This window comes from Zeugodacus cucurbitae, chromosome 3, assembly GCF_028554725.1.
Source record: "Zeugodacus cucurbitae isolate PBARC_wt_2022May chromosome 3, idZeuCucr1.2, whole genome shotgun sequence".
NCBI classification, from domain to species: Eukaryota; Metazoa; Arthropoda; class Insecta; order Diptera; family Tephritidae; genus Zeugodacus; species Zeugodacus cucurbitae.
Window position 1 is genome coordinate 23,150,781 of NC_071668.1, and position 21,016 is coordinate 23,171,796.

Consider the following 21,016-nt stretch of genomic DNA (forward strand, 5'->3'; position numbering starts at 1 on the left):
CAAAAACGTGTTCTCCGCATTTCTAGGGAATCGCTTTTGGAATATTTATAATCGGCTATTTCATATTTTGGTAGTTCTGATAAAACGTCTATTATGGACTATGCAAGCGATCTTTGTAGTGTCTTATCCGATTAATAGTAATATGTGGTACATACATAAGTATTGAATATGTCAAAAACCGTAATGAGGGTTTTTGACTTCTCTAGAGTAAGGTTAAAACCATAGAATTAAAACCGTAGAATTGGTGGACCCTTATTCGACGCTAAAATGAGTATTGTAAAAGAGAAGCCATTAGCTCTAATAATTGAGTAACAATGTGAATATGGCGCTGCGATTCCAAAAAGATCGGATAGGTTTGGAGGGACGCCTTATCTGGATTTAAGCACACTCCAATTTGTATAGTAAGTTCACATACGATCCAAGCAGAGCTTTGGAAATTGGAGGGGTTTACATAGAAAGGTACTGATTATAACCTTATTGTCCAATCAAATTATTATTAGGAGTTTACTTTCCTGAAAACGTTTCAACAGATAATTAATTTGGCTCAAGGAAAAGGCGACGAGCATGAAGTGGAATGGCTTAAAGAATTAAGTGTTCATATTACTCTTTTCGAAAAAGCTGAAAGTAAAGAGAGAAAATGTTGTAAAAGTTCTGTGATCTGATCTAATCTGGTCTAATCAGATCTAATCTTATCTAATGTAATCTACAAATCTCCTCGAGTTTTAAAGAAAGTGGGTAAATATTCAACTTTACTTTAAGGCAAACTAATGAGACAAATGGCGTCAGTCTTGCTCCAAGACTGTTATAGAACTAACCAAGGAGAAGCGATAAAGAAGGAGAAGAACTATTCACGAAGTCTTCCGTTTTATTTTTTTAATTAATATTATTGGATGAAATTATTATAGATTTCGGTGTTTTTTATACACTTAAAAGCTCAATTGCAAATAAGTTTGTCCCCTAGATGGACTACTTAATTGTATTCATCTTCTTGTATAATTCCTTGTTCTCTTGTATGCCCACATATATCAATATGATTGATGATTTCCTAATTTGTTTATGAGAACCCACTAACATGACGACACGTAATTATAAATTAATACTTTTTGTATTATTAATAAATTGCTTGTTTGTCTAGAAAAGTGCAGCAGTTTACAGCATTACTTCCACAATATACATAAGAATATATACATATGTGGAGTGATACATAAATATGTGTAAGTGAGTGGCTTTCGAACGTTCACATTCCACTCGAGCGAGAAGAGCAACATCTCAAGTGGTACTCAATCAACTAACTCCCTCAAGCGCATTGGCTATCAACACTCCAGCACTTCAGCAGAAGCCTCAACGAGCTGCATAAACGAAGTATCAACATGAAATGCTTTAAAGGCATTTTGTGTCAGGCACGAGTGGCAAGGATTACGCATTGTACTACTCGTACTAACTGTAATGCATAAAATGTGCAATAAATACTAAAAGCAATATTGCTGTGGTTTCCCCCTCTGATCACTTAGTTTAGTCTCTATGACCATTATGCCACTTTGCTGCTATTACCTGTAATTGTTCAATACCTAAAGGAAGGGACCGAAGGAAACGATAAAAATGCAATGAGGCGCAAATGCAAGGAAGCAATTGTAATGTTGTGTGGCTGTAGTGGCGAAAGTGTAGTGAGTGTTGTTGGCAGATGTTCATGTATACATGAATAGAGATATTCTAACAACACAAGTTGGTAATCGTACAAGTAATATATACTCTGATGTAAATATTTGTATGTACTTTGCTTGTGCCAAAAGCCATTTATAGGTAAATATCGAAGTGTTCATACATATCATTGTCTATTCTCGGGTTTGAAGCCTTCTGTGACGTTCTAAAACAAAAGTGACTGAGTTTCGATGAAGATGACACTAATAAGTTCGATGAATAGACTGATACTGACTGTTAACAGACCTACATTTAGTATGGTTTTATTAGGGTCATCCGGTCAGTTATCGGTTTTAGCTTGTGATATTCCTAAAACTCAAATCGTAGTTAAGATGTTACCAAGAATAAATGATAGCAAAAATTGATGTTTAGACATCAGATTTTTAACTGCTTTCGATTTGGAAAGGATCAGCGAAGCGAACACATCTTTTCTTCGATTAGCATTCATACCTTACGATTTTTGTATTCGATTATTTTTTGTCTTTATGATGCAATTTTTAAAATCAATCAAAAAAGTATTTGCATATTTATTTTAGATAGAAATTCATCATTTAAGGGTCTATACCAGTGTAACTCATGAAAACTTAGGCAATTTTCGTGAATTTTTTTTAAAGAAAGAACTCGATCGAATGTTTCGAAGTTTGTTGGACATAATCTATAATCTATACTCTATACTAATATTATAAACAGGAAATGTTTGTTTTTTTTGTTTGTTTGTCTCAAATAGGCTCCGAAACTACTGAACCGATTTGAAAAATTCTTTCACCGTTGGAAAGCTATACTATCTCTGAGTGACCCCTACCCACCTACCCACTGCCCCTACCCACTTGCTGCCGAATTTTTTCGGTTTTTTGCGGCATATGCCTAGTACTGCAGTAACCGGTTACTTTTTGGAACCGGGTTTTTTTGGGACACACTCGTGGCTGTGTGGGCGGTCGGTGGGTGGGGCTTTGGGGCGTTTTGGGGCAAAACTTCGACGAGTGGGTAGTAGGTTTTCTGTGAAGAACCGGTTTTTTTGGGTCGGTCAGTGGTCGGTTTTACTCGTGCCCTTCTGCCCGAACACTTCTCAACCGATTTATACCGCACATTGCATATATCTGGAAAATACGGACATATATCTGGTTTTGGCCTCAGCAAAAATCGCTATGATTAAGTGTAGAAATATGACAAAATATGACATACAACAATTAAGGGTGCTCACAAGTGTCGTATTTTTTAAGAGTATTAAAATATGACATAAGACATACAACAAAGCTTGTGAATTGCCTAATTGTTCAATTGTATAAGATTGTGTCGATAGTCCAAAACAATTTGTAACAGATAAGGAAAGGCTAAGTTCGGGTCCAACCGAACATTTTACAATCTCGCAATTTATTGATGTAATTTTATTAAGATAACACACAATTTGACCTATATATTCGGCATAAAGTCCAATAAAAAACCATCGTATATAGTATATGAGGGCTGATGTAATTCCAGAACCAATTTCAACTTGGCACCTGTTAGTAGGCAAACAAACGGCACATTTTACTTTAAAATATCTTGATTGTCGATGAACGTTTTTGGTGGAGCCAGGATTCTGTTAGCAGGTGATTTACACCAGACTCTTTCAATTATTCCTGGATCAACTGTTACTAACGGTCTAATCGCATGCCTAAAATCATTTAATTTGTGGCGACACATAAATAATCGCCAATTAAAAACTAACATATGAGTGTTTTTCCAACAATATCAAATTGCGATTGTAGAAGTAGTTGGCAGTTGACACCTCGATGGATTATAGCACTTCCAACAGATTTCTGTCACTTCATTGACTCGAAAGTGAAGTTTTCCTGACATGAAACCTCAATATGATAACCATAAATGACTTATTGAATGACCTATATTGGTGGTAAAAAAATATATCGATGATCTTAATGCGACATTTAGAATTTCGGTCCAAGAGAGTTGACACAGCTACAAACCAGGATGACGTAGTCAATTATCCCAAACTATTTAAAATTGCCTGTACTATCACCACTCACTTTGCAATTAAAAGTAGTGTGAGTTGTCATCATGCTGCGTAACATAAATCAACCTCGATTAATCAATATCGTCGCCGAAGCCAAGATTGGACCAAATTAATTTAATGTATACCTTAGCCACAAAAACGTGTGGCCGGGTCTGCTAGTAAGGTATATTTTAAGCTTTATTTTCAGATTTTTTTACAAAAATATTGGAAATTAACAGAGTCTTGGGAGGTACCACAAAAAAAATTCCCCAACTGCTGACATGATACCGGCTGAATGAGTAGCAGTAGTAGGGTATTAAAGTTGAAGATATTTCCTATACAATGACCTACGATTTTTGGGAAATATCAAAAATTAACAAAATGGCGTAGTTCTGAAAAAAAATTTCGAAAATTTCGATTGAAGTCGATCGGTCAATTTCTCGTTGTTTTATGATGTCAGCAGTTTTGAGACTATGGCGGCTTATGACAGCGAGCGGTGGCTCTTTCGAACGCTGTCATTCAAAAACTATTCCGCTTTCTCAGGATATTTTTGAAAGTATTAACTATCGATAAGCAAAAATAGTAAAACTGTTTATACCACATTAATGAGATATCCGAATACTCTCTTACATCGAATTCAACTCAATAACTTTGTTGTAAATTTTCAGTGTAAAAGAGTGAAGCGTCTTAAATAATTACTAGTTATTCGAAAACCATGTCTAAGGTTGGTCTAACAACAATTTTTTTGTGGCTCAAATTATTTGGTAAGAGTCGAATTTGTTTCATACTCGTATGAGTTGTGTCTCCATTTTTTCTTAACCATCTTTATCCTGTATCGATAGAATTTTTGTCGGAGTCATTGAAAAAAGAAAACGAAATATTTTACGAAAGAACATAGGGTACACAGCCTTTTAACGATCGACTAATTTGGCCCAGAAAGAAGAAATTTCTTAATATAGCTTTGAAAAAGTCACCATTATCGGAAAATTGGTTTTGATCAGAATAAATTTGATTAGGTGATTGACATCCTTACTAATTCTTACTACAACTCTTGATCTAAAAAAATGTGTGAAACAACAACAACAATTAGTGCAACCCTAATGTTCAGTTTGGCTTATTGATTGAGTTTCGTATGCGGTCATATTTGCATGCACTCAAGCATGAGTGAGTGTCCTGCAATATCTATTGTGAAAAGAGCCATCTCAATAATGTATTCAAATATAACAGTAATTGCATTTGAGAGCATTGCACGTAAAATGCTTCCTGTACTACAGGAATGAACAGCATATGTACATATGTTCATACAAGTATACACATAGCCTATGTAAATGATTGACGTTAAAAGCCATCTCTGTACGGTAATTTCCGTTTACGAGTACGCTTTTATTGCCATTATTTAGGTTTATTTTTTTAGCTCCAAATTAAAATAAAATTTCCGTCGTCTGCCAATCTAATGCAGTCACACGAGTATTTTGATTATTTTGTGAGTTACAGCGGAACAAAAATAATTTTAATAAAACATAAACGTATGAGGAATTATATTGGGTTTATTGGGTTTTGCGAAAAATAGTTAAGTGCTGTTAAAAGAATAATATAACCAAAAAACAAGGGTTGGAAGTAGAATCGGAAGCAAATATTCGTAAATAGATATTAAATAGGGGTTCAATTTATATGAATTAATTTATATAATTTAAGTGCTTCTGAATTTTTTTAGAAATAAAATTTATTGTAAAAAATGCATTATTCAAATATTTAATTTGTATTCAACAAAAGATATTTGACCAAAATTATGAACCCATTGAAAATAAGCTTAGTTTGTACTTCAGCTAATACATTTAGTAGCTTGATGATATATTGCATATTCTAACCGATAAATTGGTTGTAAAGTCGTCCAGAGCGATTAATTTAAAATAGTCCCCAGGTGGTAATCACTTGTCGCTATATCCGGGCTATATGGTGGATGCCATAAAACCTCCCATCCGAACTCCCGTTGCATCAACGAAGTGTGTGCTCTGGCGTTGTCCTGGTGGAACTCTGCACCTCTCCTGTTGGCCAATTCTGGACGTTTCCTGGCCGTCAATCCCGGCTTGGCCACTGTTTGGGACGATTCACCGGCCTTCGACCACGACCGTTTTCGTTTCATATTGTCGTATGTGATCATGTGATTCATTTTTCGTCGCCAGTCACCATCCGCTTCAAAAATTAGTCGAATTCGTTCCGTTTCAGCAGCATATTGCTGGCTTTGAAGGTTTTTTTGCGTGAAATCATACTCTCGCAACAAATGTTGCTAAAGAGAGTATTATAGTTGTGTTCACATAACGGTTGTTTGTAACACCCAAAACTAAACGAGTTAGATATAAGGTTATATATACCAAAGTGATCAGGGTGAAGAGTGGAGTTCAAATCCGAATGTCTGTCTGTCCGTCCGTCCGTCCGTCTGTGCAAGCTGTAACTTGAGTAAAAATAAAGATATCTTGATGAAACTTGTCACACTTATTTCTTGGCACCATAGGAAGGTTGCTTTCTAAAATGAGCAAAATCGGACCACTGCCGCGACCACAAAATGGCGAAAACCGAAAACACATAAAGTGCCACAACTAAGCCATAAATAAGGCTATGGAAATAAAATTTGGGATGTAATTTTTTTGGGGAAGTGGGCGTGGCCCCGCCCCCTACTAAGTTTTTTGTACATATCTCGCAAACCAATAGAGCTATATAAACCAAGTCGTTTTTTAGCAACTTCCTAATGCAGTCCAAAAATGAAAGACATCGGATAATAACCACGCCCACCTCCCAGAAAAAAGTTAGGTTGAAAATTACTAAAAGTGGGTTAACTCACTAACGAAAAAAGTCAGAATCACTAAATTTCACTTAAAAAATGGCAGATGCAAGCTGCACTCAGATTTTTTTACAAAATGGAAAATGGGCGTGGCGTCGCCCACTTATGGGTCAAAAACCATAACTCAGGAACTACTCGACCGATTTCAATGAAACTTGGTTTGTAATAGTTTCCTTACATCCCAATGATATGTTGTGAAAATAGGCCAAATCGCTTCACAAACACGACTACTTCCTATATACCAGAACTTTGAAGACAATGTGAATCGTTTACTTTACAATATATAAAGTAAGTACTAGTGAAGATATCGGTGCAGCACTTTGCACAAATACTATGTTAATAGTGTGGCAGCCCCATTCTAAAAATCGCCGAAATCGGACCATAGGTTTTTGAGGCCCCATATATTGAACACGAGGACCTCGGTGCTTCTTACCTAATATTATGGTTTCCAACTTTCAATGGACTTTATACAATATATATGACGAATATGTGGGTCAAATTGTGTATTATATAATGTAAATAAAGTTAAATATATAAATTGCGAGAGTATAAAATGTTCGGTTACACCCGAACTTAGCCCTTCCTTACTTGTTCTTTTTTTGTATCCAGCCATCTGCAGATGGTTAAAAACAGTATGGTGACTAACTAACATCTCCTGGGCGAGGTCTAACTCGATGTTTTCCATGATTTGATCGGTATTCGTCGTCACAGGTCTTTCGCCGGCTGGCTTATCCATGGTATCGTTTTCACCCGCTCTGAATCGTCGAAACCAATCCTCCGCAGTTCGAAGGAGTACCATCTTCCAAAACACCATTAATCTCACGGAATGTTTCTCTAGCGGATTTGCCTTTAAGGAAGGAAAACTTTAAAATAGCGCGAATTTCGATGTTAGTGAACTCCATGTTTACACGCCAATAACTGTTGAACGCAATATCCAAACTAATCATGCATAGCGTCGTTTTATAGGTTTTGTCAAGACCTTTCAAATATATGTAATATTGCCAGATACGAGTTCTGTTGCGCTTTATACATAGCCGCGTAGACGGAACGGCAAGGGAAGATATTTGACAACCTAATATAGCCGAAGAATTAAAGCATGATATTGGATTGGATATATGAGGACAGACATCTTCAGTTTTGTCATGGAAAGGAATTGGGAGCATATGATAATTTCATAAAGACCTTCACATATTTCCACATATTTCTTATATGAGGTTTAGAAAATATGTGGACTCTTTGTTATCGACAATTTTTAGAAGAAAATTGCCTCAAGTTAGTGACCCTATTTGAGCTAGATATTGTTTCAATACCTACGTTTAGTCTAAAAATATATAGTAAATAATGCTTACAGGATTCAAAAAAGGCGTGGTTGAGGCACGATTACTTCTGTTATTCGCGTTCCATGCTAACGAAGCATCATGGGAATGTTACGATGCGGTTTAGTTAAAAACTGTAGAACAGTTTGTGAAATGCGAATTTTCTCCTAATAATGGGAATTCTCATGTCCATAGTTCAATTTTAAAACTAATTGGAAAAAAATACGAAAATATTATCAAGGTGTCTCCAAATTATAGTTTTTTTCAAGTTCAGAGGCTTTTGGGAGTTGTTCTTTATTTTTATCCGGTTTGTCTTATTTTCACAATATAGCTTTAAGTAAATGTTCGCAAAAATTTGGTTGGTTTTGGAATGTAAATTTAAACTCAATTATCTTACAATTTAAATTGTATTTAATATCAATTGTGTAATGTAAGCACCCTTTGCAATCATTGAATCTCTCTTAAAAAAGTATTTTAGCGGTAATTACCTTTTTAGCTTTGCTCTGTAGAGCTTGTAGAAATTTCCAAGAAAATGTTTCCATTTTAAATCGATCAAAGTACGGCTGTGAAGTCTATAAACAAATTGCATTGAACGCACAAACGGACAAATAAACATTTTTTATGCACGACTGCTGTGTGTCAATTTGCGCACACTCTTCTACTGAGACACAGGCAACACATGACGATTGAGAATTGCAGCAGCTACAGTCGAAACTCAAACTACAAACTATTCATGGCTTCTTCTACATTCTAGTAGCAAATACAAAGGCAAAACGGCAGATAAACACTCACCTACACAAATGAAAACACACAGCAAACTAAGTATATGTGAATGTGTGCTGGTGCCATGAAATATTGCCTACCTTAAGGCGCTCGTTTTCATTCAGTGTAACTTCGCCTACAAGCATAATGACAACACTAACAACGACACTCGACACACACACACGATGGCATACTGTCATCGTCAGATTACGAACATTTTTCGTACTTGTACATTTATAACGGCTCAAAATTGTGTGATTTTTTTTGCTTTGTTAACACAGTTTTGTTGTAAGTTGATGAATGAGCACCGTGTGCAAAAACAACGTTTGTTAGTGTTTGAGTTGTTGACTCCTGATGAGCACCTACACGACACACACACAGCCATACACACATATAGAGATGGTTCACTGTAGTGCGCTGCACTTGTACTACGGCGTCATCGTTAACGTCAGGCCGAGAAGTGGCGTGAATAAAAAGTGTTGGCGGCGGGAGAGACAGAGTGTTAGAGGGAGTTCAAAAAAACCTGCACTTGGGCTGAAAAGGCATTTAGACGTGCAGACAGACAGGTGAAAGGGCATTCGGGTATAAGTGATAGTCGCAATGGGAAGAAGTAGCAGCAGCAGCAGCAGCACTTCAAATGCCGACATAATACGCGCCCATCAACGCTAACGATGTCCTTTTTTATACCTTTATACGATGCGCTTGTAGTGTGTGGCATATACTCGTACGAGTACTTAATATTTGTTTTTATGTGTAGGTGTGTTACGGCACAGTGTTTATTGAAATTGCTGGGGAATAGATTTCACTTTGATTTGGTATTAATTAGTGATTTTATAAATACGCTTAATAATATTTTATTTTTTTAGCATAATATTAGAATTTCAAAATCTAATTAAATAACTTGGAACCGAATGTAACAATAGTAATTTTCTTCTAATTGCTTTGTCTACCTCGAATTCTCTCTAATGGGCTTAATGCAAATTTCCTTCCTTAGCTCATCACTCTCTAAAGTATATTCTCAAGGTGAACGAATTCTCCTAGGCTTACCAATGGTTTTTTAATAACACTTTAAAATACATTTAATTTCTCCATGGTTTCAAGCTCCTAGATTAAATTGTGCTCTAATGTTCAAGACAAGTTCTGTCATATGAGGGAGAGGGCAATGTGAATTTGCATAAAATTATTTGCTTACTGCTTTATTAACCAATCAAAATGGTGGGAGTCAGGCGCATAGAGTGGCATGCTAGTAGACGGTGGACAAATTAGGAGACATTCATATACGAGGTGTGTTAAAATAATAATGGGAATTTCGTGGTTTGGGAGAGTTCAATTGTCAATTATTTTTATGATGTTGATATATTAGGTCTGCAACTTTGCTTCCGCCGTTTTTTTTTTTTTGTAAATTTAAGGTCTTTTTTTATAAAAACCGTTACAAATGTCGATGAGCCTCAGCCCCATTTTTCTTGGAATTAAAAAAGAAAAACAAAATTTCACGCAAATGTCGAGAATGCGGCTCAAAAAGGGACATTTTCAGTTGAGAATAAGTTTGGGAAGCAAACAGATCTCTACAAATATTTTGTTGGGTTAATGTTGACACAAATGTCCAAGATCGATATAAAACGATTTAATCGATTTAATCGACCAGTGCCTGACCCTAGAGACATCTATTGGAAAATGGCGGAAGCAAAGTTGTAGACCTAATATGTACATGCACCTGAAATACAATAAATCAGTTGTATTCATTACTTACTTGTTCTGTAGCAACCCTTAGCCCTTTTTTATGGGCTTGACGATTTTCGTCTTTTAAAAGCTTACACTTCGTTGCTTGCTCGTGAATTCTTGGCAAAAGACAATGTGGCAACAATGCCCCATCCTCTATATTCACCAGACATGACTACGTAAGACTTTTTTCTATTTACAAAAATAAAGAGAACCTTAAAGGACTGTCGTTTTATAAGCATACAAGAAATCGCGTTAAAGGCTATACCAAAAATCGAGTTTAAAAAGTGTTTCAACGATTGGAAGAAGCGCTGACATAAGTGCATAATATCCAATTCGGACTACTTCGAAGGCGACAATATATGTGTAGAGGACTGAATATATAAACGAAAATTCCTGTTATTTTTTTAACACAACTAGTACATGTATTTCCTTCCATTAATTCTATTGTTATTTTAGTAGTTGATTGCCATTGATGGAATACAAAAGTTTTCAGTTTGTCATTTCAACTCAACTTCAACTCGATATGAACTTGAGAAATTTCCATACTATTTGATATTTGAACTTCAAAACTTCCATAACTCGTACTTCTATAACTCGAAGATCTCCATAACTGGAACTCTTGGATTGGCAATAGAAGTCAAATTTCATACAAATAATTCAAACAATTTATAAAATTTCCCTATCGAGACAGAATTTTAAAAGAGTCCATTTATATCGTTTGGATGAGACAAAAATATTAGACTTATAGATTTAATGTGTGATAAATGAACCTTGGATGCAGATTCAGCCACCCCAAAAACATATAGTACACATAGTAAGATCCCCGGCTATTAAGTATTTGTCAACGCTTTATATCGAATATACTGATTTCCGTCACTTTAATCACTTAATTTTAAATAAGTTTGGTAAGTTATCGTACCAACATTTGATATCCCCTATAAAACTCCTCAGCTGTCTATACTTTCAACCAAAAATATCGTATCCTCCGAAAAACTCGTCATAAACTTTGTTACTAAAATACGAATTTATTTCTAATGTACATTTTTCGTGACAACTGTCGGTCCTATGGACTTAGGTGTGAATTTATGCGTCCTTTTTTTTTACTAATTTCACGCTTTTCACATCTTATTTTTGTATTTCCATTTGATTCGAATCGGTTTTGCGTATTTTGATACTTTAATGTAGCCATCTTAGCCGTACATATGTACATACACATATGTATATGCGTCTACAAGCACTATCTCACCTGCAGGTGAAAAGTGTTTTTGCCTAAGCACTAAGTGAATGATTATTCCTTTTTGCTCTCACTACAACTAAAATCTACACTTTTTCTAGGCATTAGGGCAGATATTTTTTTATGCCGCAATTGAAGTGAATATTTGTGCCTGCAGTGTTTGCACGAATGCTTGTAGGCAGTTGGGTATGTGAGTGTGCCTTCCGCACAGACATTACTCATACGCACTGTTGGTTCATAGTCGAAAGTCATTAGGTTTTAGTTGCATGCAAGTGTGTTTATACACGCATACATTCGTATATAAACTGTGTTTTTTTGCTGTGGAAAATCCTGAAGTTTTTTTTAAACATTTGCCCATTTCAATTTGTATAACAGCGGATGTGTTTTTTGTGCATCAGCTTGTTTACTACCGCTCTTCAAATACAACACTAAAGATTAAACACATTTTTAGCATTTTTCTTTCATTTTCTTTTGCTGCGTTTTATATTTCGAGCCTAAGTCGAAAACACTCACGCATTTCTTCTAATTTCTTAACTTTTCACTTATTTGCACCTTTTCTCATTTTGTGTTTTTTCTTTTATTATTTCGCTTTAATCTCTTAGTTGATTCTTCATTGCTGCATAGCAGCAGCCTTTCCCTTGACCAGCACATTGCGTTAAGATCAAGAGCGCTGCTTCTGCAACAACAGCTGTGATTAAGTTATTTATGCGCCACACTGCGTGCTTTATGCGACGTTGACTGTGTGAGCGCTACGGGGGCACAGCGCAAATGGTGGGTAATGACATCTGTTGTTATGCTGTTGCTCTAATCGAAAGCTCCCGCAATTGTTCCTAGCTTGTGTTACCCAAGTATCAAAGCTCATTTGTAGGCTAACCGCTTGCACTCAGTCATATCGGTTGAGCAGCAGGACCCGCCAGCCTGTGTCGGTTTGGGTGTTTCCTGTATGACTGCGGTGGTGTCTGGTTGCGGTTAGCGTGCTGGTCATCATCTTTAGGCCATGCTACTGTTGCGCTCTAATGATGTTCTCAGCACTGGTGTTTATGTGTGTGTGTGCGGGTTTGCGTGAGTTCAAGTGTGCCAGCTGTTTGTCTTCGACTGTGTGCGGTATCTTTGGTGATTAAATACATTAATGAGTTCAAGTGCGTTTAATGGTTGCTAAAGTGTTGACGCTATCACTCTGGTACTTTCTGGTTTGTTTAATGTTTTCAATCATTTATGGAGCATTTAAAAAATAGAATATATAAAAAATGTGCAGGTGGAAATATTCCCTCACTACAAAATAAGTTTGCTCATAAAGTGGTTGGGGAAAGTTTTTATTATTATTGTAGATACAGCTGTTCTTATTTATATTATCTTTTGTGTGTTTATTCAAACATAGGAATATCCTCTTATTTAATAACTCAAACAAAGGCAACTTCAAATACAAGGATAATTAAGATTCTCGTAGGAGGAATCCATTTTCTTAAAAAAACATGCAAGGAAGAATAAAACATTAGAATCAAAGTAAAATATACAAACCGTGATCTATTAATTTATAATTTCAGTATATTTCCTCTCTGGTGCAAAATAAAATTAAAGCCTTTTATGGGACAAAATTTGTGTACGGATTAATTGCACTCATTAATTTCAAATCAATCGAAAATTGAATAACAACCGTGGTATTATATATATACAAGTATGTATGTATGTATGTGATTGGCATTGCAACCGTTTAGCCGGTTATAGCCGAATCGACGATAGTGCGCCACTTTTTCTCTCCTTCACAGTTCGCCGCCAGTTGGAGATCCCAAGTGTAACCAGGTCGCTCTCCACCTGGTCCCTCCAACGGAGTGGAGGCCTTCCCCTTCCTCGGCTTCCTCCGGCGGGTACTGCATCGAACACTTTCAGGGCTGGAGTGTTTTCGTCCATTCGGACAACATGACCTAGCCAGCGTAGCCGCTGTCTTTTTATTCACTGAACTATGTAAATGTCGTCGTATAACTCGTACAGCTCATCGTTCCATCGTCTGCGGTATTCGCCGTTGCCTATGTCCTGAGAACCATAAATCTTGCGCAAAATTTTCCACTCGAAAACTGCTAGTGTCGTCTAATCTGATGTTGACATCGTCCAAGCTCCTGCACCATAAAGCAGGTCGGGAATGATAAGCGATATATATACAAGTATACTCAGGGAAAATAATCTAATGTAAAAAATTTAAGAAATAAATTTTTCGCAGAGTCATAATTCTATTCATATTGCCGTCAGTTTGCTCACCATTTCAGAAATGGCGATGTATTACTTACTGTATAGTATGTATGTATTATCGTATAGTTGAATCACCTCCAAAGAGTCTATATTTAGTGCTTTCATTAGAAAAATCGAGTTGGACGTTATAGCCTTCACTCAGAGAACAAAATATAAAAGCAAACAAGCTGACCACTGACAGGAAGTTTGTGTTATAATGGGAAAATATATTTTCTTTAGAAAAATGATTTTATCGTTGAAGTAGAGAAACAAGCTTTCTTTGTATCGTCACAAGCGATGGTTTTCATATTTGGTAAAGTAGTATCTTACAAGATCTATTATTCCTTCAAATCGACTTAAAACACATGGGAATCGCAATTTCTCGTAAAGATAAAAAAATACATAAATGAGGCAGAATGTCACAAAACTTTAAATAACATCCAGAAAAATTACTTACTTTATTTTAAACTTTTTGTTAATTGAAAGAAACCGCTTTACAACCTCTTACTTACTACCTTTAATAACATTAATTCCCCAACTTGACATACCATCCCTTTGAAATAGTAATAAATCACTACAAATTGCATAAAAATAAATGTCTTCCTTGTTTATTGCTATGTTTTCGTTGCAGTGACACCGCCGGATGCCAAAGCAATGATTGTCGGACCATCTGATCTCTATGTGAAGGTGGGCAGCGCCATTACGCTCACCTGTCATGTGAAACAACCGTCGTCGGCATCGGATATCGGTCCCATCTATTGGTACAGAGCCAACTACATGCTGACACCCTTTGTGGCGCATCCCAATGAGGCAGCCATCGATATGCGGCGCATATCAATGGAATCGAATTTGGGCGAAAAACTGCAAAGCCGGTGAGTAAAATGCCACTGGCCACTAGCGTTAAAAGAGGAAGTAAATGTGAAAGCAATGAGGATATTCAACTGGTGAAATGTGAAATAAGGCATTTCTGCGTTTTAGCGTTGCTATCAGTGACAGTCTGATGCAATAGATAAATGCGTAAAAATCGAAATATATATAACGGGTGATTTTTTTGAGGTTAGGATTTTCATGCATTAGTATTTGACAGATCACGTGGGATTTCAGACATGGTGTCAAAGAGAAAGATGCTCAGTATGCTTTGACATTTCATCATGAATAGACTTACTAACGAGCAACGCTTGCAAATCATTGAATTTTATTACCAAAATCAGTGTTCGGTTCGAAATGTGTTTCGCGCTTTACGTCCGATTTATGGTCTACATAATCGACCAAGTGAGCAAACAATTAATGCGATTGTGACCAAGTTTCGCACTCAGTTTACTTTATTGGACATTAAACCAACCACACGAATGCGTACAGTGCGTACAGAAGAGAATATTGCGTCTGTTTCTGAGAGTGTGGCTGAAGACCGTGAAATGTCGATTCGTCGCCGTTCGCAGCAATTGGGTTTGTGTTATTCGACCACATGGAAGATTTTACGCAAAGATCTTGGTGTAAAACCGTATAAAATACAGCTCGTGCAAGAACTGAAGCCGAACGATCTGCCACAACGTCGAATTTTCAGTGAATGGGCCCTAGAAAAGTTGGCAGAAAATCCGCTTTTTTATCGACAAATTTTGTTCAGCGATGAGGCTCATTTCTGGTTGAATGGCTACGTAAATAAGCAAAATTGCCGCATTTGGGGTGAAGAGCAACCAGAAGCCGTTCAAGAACTGCCCATGCATCCCGAAAAATGCACTGTTTGGTGTGGTTTGTACGCTGGTGGAATCATTGGACCGTATTTTTTCAAAGATGCTGTTGGACGCAACGTTACGGTGAATGGCGATCGCTATCGTTCGATGCTAACAAACTTTTTGTTGCCAAAAATGGAAGAACTGAACTTGGTTGACATGTGGTTTCAACAAGATGGCGCTACATGCCACACAGCTCGCGATTCTATGGCCATTTTGAGGGAAAACTTCGGAGAACAATTCATCTCAAGAAATGGACCCGTAAGTTGGCCACCAAGATCATGCGATTTAACGCCTTTAGACTATTTTTTGTGGGGCTACGTCAAGTCTAAAGTCTACAGAAATAAGCCAGCAACTATTCCAGCTTTGGAAGACAACATTTCCGAAGAAATTCGGGCTATTCCGGCCGAAATGCTCGAAAAAGTTGCCCAAAATTGGACTTTCCGAATGGACCACCTAAGACGCAGCCGCGGTCAACATTTAAATGAAATTATCTTCAAAAAGTAAATGTCATGAACCAATCTAACGTTTCAAATAAAGAACCGATGAGATTTTGCAAATTTTATGCGTTTTTTTTTTTTTTAAAAGTTATCAAGCTCTTAAAAAATCACCCTTTATGTACGATTAAACGTATACTGTATGTGTAAGTGATAGTGGCATATACTGTATCGAAAGGGTCTGGGTACAAGGGATATATGGGTATGGGTTTGAGTATTATATGAAAATAGTTAATCAGATATAAATAAGTCATTTAAAATTTCTGAAAAATGTTTTCTAAATTGTTAAATATTTCTTGAGCTCTTCCAAAGTAAGTTCACATAGATTTGATAGCAATATTCGCTTCGTCAAAATTTTGAGAGTGACGAATCAAACAAATAGTTGTATAAATCACATTCTAGTAGTAAGTTACTTCTAGCTGACTGATTTATGAGAGAATTTCCTTGAAGATTTGACTAGAATAGATTTCTTTAATACTTCAAAATATTTTGTAAATAAAACTGTTGCCAGCACATTTTTTTGTAGCACTGTATCACTTTCACTAAATGTAATACGTTCGGTCGTGTATCTATTTGGCTCGGACTACGTATGCGCAATATATTGATCGTTGAAGTTGAATTGATGCGGCATTCAAACCGCGCGTGAATAACCCATGACAAAGAGATTCCGGCTAAAATGAATGCGGATAGTGACCGCAGGGAATGCCTTTGATGTGGCAATGACATTGTGCTGTTGAGTATGAGAAATGAGTTTGATTTTTATGCTCTCACTACAGAATGTAAAGAGTATACAGTAATGTCAAATAATTGATTAACAGTTATTTGTAATATCTAGAAATCGAAGTATATATGAATAAGTATGCTGGATTTGATTTCCATTGGGTACAATCGGTCCACCTCCTCATGATAATGAATATTGAATTATCGAGTTGATTCGAATATCTTGTATACATTTATTTGAGTATTAATTGTTCGGCCAAAAATACTTTTATACAAAAAATTTAATGAAATATGGTGAAACCTTGACGCACTCTTGAATAATTTATTACCTCTCGATTGATTTCAGGTTACGCATAGCGAATGCACAAACCGCTGATTCGGGTAATTACACTTGTATGCCGACCACAGCCGAGGCTGCCAGTGTCATGGTGAATGTTATAAATGGTAAGTATTGTGTTTTTTTCAATAAAATTAAATTTATTAAAATACTTTAACACTAAAGATTTTATAAGCAAAATTCCACAAAATTTATTAAAAAAAAAAAATAAAAAAAAATATTACCAGAAATTATAAAATATATGTACTTGGTCTACAACTTTACAAAATATTTGCTGAGCCTCAGCCGCACTTTTCTTGGAATTAAATAAGAAAAGCAAAATTTCCCGAAAAATGTCGAGAATTCGGCTCAAGAAGTGACATTTTCAGTTGAGAATAAATTTGGGATGCAAACAGATCTCTACAAATTTTTTGATGGGTTAATGTTGACACAAATGTCCAAGATCGATATTAAAAAAATCGATTTAATCGATCAGTGCTTGACCCTAGAGACATCTATTGGAAAACGGCGGAAGCAAAGTTGTAGACCAATACATTACAATACTTATGTAATAATATAGTTTAAAACAATTATTATTTCCTTTTAGCTGAAACACCAGCGGCTATGCAAAAAAGTGCCGCCACACAGCTACAGGCACGCGGCTGTATCCTTTTGCTCCTTGGGGCATTCTCAGTTCGATGGCTCTTGCAGTGTGTCACCTCATCAGCACGACAACTTACGCTACACTATACGAGTATACTAGAAAAGAAAGACAACGTATTTAAGAAATTACCCGAGGCAACTTGCCGGACACAATCCAATGTGAATATTGAATCTAAAACTATTTTTTATTGGGACATTTATTATCATTCCTCGACATGATATTTTAGTGTTCAAATTTAAAATAATAAACTATTAAATTTAAAATATAAGTCATGCTAGAAAGAAATAAAAAGGCTCGAAAACACATAGCTGTATTCCAAATATTTTTAATATTCGTAGATATAATATTTATATGTATAGGAAAATAATGCCCACATATGAATTTAAATAGTCCATTTCTTCATAAAACAAATAGGTATTAAAATCAAAGGTGTATATAAGTAAGTTATATTATATTAATTTATTTCAACAACATTAAATTTATTAGAAATATTTTAATTTGTTCAGCTTAAACGTTGTTTAATAATGCCAACCTTAGAAAACGTCCGGTAAGACTGTGTGATTTGAGTGTATAAATGAAATATACTTAAATGTTATTTTTTTCAAAACTGAGTGAGAATGAGAGGGTATAGGTGAGTTGTTTTGTAGGCGCGTGCAAAAATATTGTGAAACTAGTCTTCTTCAATTGGGAAGAAAAAGAGGTGAATAAATTTAGAAGTGCTTCCCTGGATCAGATGAAGAAATCTGAATGAAGTTGATTGAATTTGATTTAATATATTATTTATTATATTCGTTAGGAAATTGTGGTTTATTAATCAACACTTTTAAGCTTGGTGAAGTAGCCGAGTATGTATTGCCTTTAGGGAGGGTATATTTTTTACCAAGAACTTTGAAGAAATTCCCTTTTTATTCACGAGTTGAGTTAGCTTCATTATAAAGTCGACTTATATTTAGTGCACATCACCAGTCCTTTTGATGGTGTCAACATGAGCGAATAATTGCACTTATTATTCTTCGGCTCATTTTACAACGGTATACTCAATATCTTACTGAAAATTACAATGTTTTTATCGGATAAAGATGATTCGATATCAATGGTTGCATAACTTCGGACGCCAAATCTTAGATACTGGCGAATAAAACTCACAGCTGATATTAATACGAGTATCACATACTGAAATAACCTAAAGATATTGTGAACTTGCCTTCAACTCATGTTTTGCTTCCTGTCTACTTTGACTCGTGGAGATACTCTCCAAATGAAAATTACGGAGATTCTACATAAACAATTTTGAAACCATAGCAATGAGATATGTGATGATTATATTTCATTTTAATCGAGTTGAAGCATTATGTTGCAGTTAGGTTAAGATAAATCATAACTATTAGTAGATAATAGTAAAATTATAGACCGAAAATAATATTTGTAATAAATTAATAATAATAATAATATTAGAATGATTTGAATAAAATTTTCAGCATAAATTGAAGAAATGTAGTACAATGAATGGTCATAGAGGTAGTAATTTTGTTTAACACAATAACATAGCGTATTAGATATAACGTACAAAAGGCTTTTTTAAACTATATTTGTAAAAGATAATATATTATACATATTAGTTGAAAACAAGTTTTACAAAATCAAATAATAAAAGAAAGTACAACGGCTAAGATATTAAATATCATTTTATTGTAAATATTTTTCTTAGAATAATAATAAACCTATGCTTAAATTTGTTATTTAATTTGATATAATATATAGATAAATAAATTATAAATTTTCCGAATAACATTTTGTGCACAACTGTCCTTTTATATAGGGAGCGAAATTCCATAGTTGATATAGAGGAGCGATTTTTTAGGGAGCTTGATAAATTCGGGGCTGGATAGATGTCATGAAAACAACAACTCTAGTTTCAGACTTTCAGTTCAATGGTTAAATTTGAGGAAGTACAAACGTCTATCGTTTAGAATTAAAGAATAAAGCATTTACATAGAGAACATGGCAACAAAAGCTCAGTGGTTTGGTTCACAAAACAATTAAGATATTACTTGATTTTAATTATAAATACATTAAGCTTCTATCCTAAACACATGCAATCGATGAGATTTATGAAATCACAAGGAGGTACCTTCTGTTTTTGTTCCTATTGTTTTTTTAAACTATCGAAATGGTGATCAACTTTGGAAACATAATCTAACGCTGAAATTCCTCGTATCGAATCAAATTCTTTATCTTTATCAATTTGGTGATCGTTTCTACTGATTTTTAAACAAAGCTAACTATTAAAATGTACTTTTTTGTTAAGATATCTGTGTACTCCGATTATGTTATGTACCTGTAAATATCCCATAATTTAAAAAGTAAAATTAATAAATGCTAAATATTATATATAAAAAATGTAGCATCAAGAATATAAAATAAAAAAAATTTTACAATTAACAATTATTTTCAGAATTTTATTTACCACGATCGTGTTCATATACTATTAAGGATAAACATCCATCAATTAAATTTGAAAAAGATAGCAAGTGCAAAAATATAGCTGGGGGTCCAACGGCGATTTCACGAAAATCTATTTGAAGATTTGTTCTCAAAGAGTTTGATTAGTAAATAAAATGGTTTTATCATTTATCAATTTTAAATTGCCAATTGATTTAATAGTAGCGACATTCGAACATAAATTTATTTATATTTTGAATGGCTAATATACACTATGAATCAGTGTAAAATATTATAAATTTTAACTTAAGAACGGTTTTCACTATGTCAATTTTAATGACGACACCTGTCAAATCGATGAAAGTGGAAGCCACATCATTTTTATAATTATACATGGCAATACTTTTCCCAAATTGGCAACCTGAACTCATTCCTTTTGATACAGGGACATTTCTCTCAAGTAATAAACTGTCTTCTATTATCAGTTCCGCGTCATCGAATTTGACATAATGAAAACCATCCGTTAGCCTGAGTCTATTGTCTGCATTGAGGAATTTAGCATTTTTTGAGCTTGACTAGTTACGTAGAAAAGAGCATTTTAAGGTAAATAGGCAAATATCAACTTTTTATTAAAAAAGTCGCTTTTTTGCTTTGAATTCGTTGCTTTGATTTTTTTGGTAAAAAATAAACTGAATTGAAAAATATCCGAGGACAGATTCACTCAGAATGCTAACAGAATATGGTATAATCGAATGCCATAATGGAATATTCATCGCTGCCATCTGCTCTAATTCCCTTCGTATACAGTAAGAGGAAATTGCATTTCTTTCACACTCGATGAAGTTATTAAACTTCCCATGCAT

The 21,016-nt window shown here is 35.1% G+C and overlaps 1 protein-coding gene across 1 annotated transcript in view; it reads left to right on the forward strand.

The window, feature by feature from the left end:
• The window catches only part of LOC105214831 (hemicentin-2), a 162,010-nt gene extending 142,637 nt beyond the window's left edge, over positions 1-19,373 (forward strand). The window contains exons 5-7 of the mRNA XM_054227360.1: positions 14,416-14,656; positions 17,078-17,175; positions 17,655-19,373. Coding sequence (XP_054083335.1) covers positions 14,416-14,656; positions 17,078-17,175; positions 17,655-17,929 — 614 coding nt within the window. The 3' untranslated portion in view covers positions 17,930-19,373. The remainder of the gene's footprint in view (positions 1-14,415; positions 14,657-17,077; positions 17,176-17,654) is intronic.
• Positions 19,374-21,016: the final 1,643 nt, after the last annotated feature.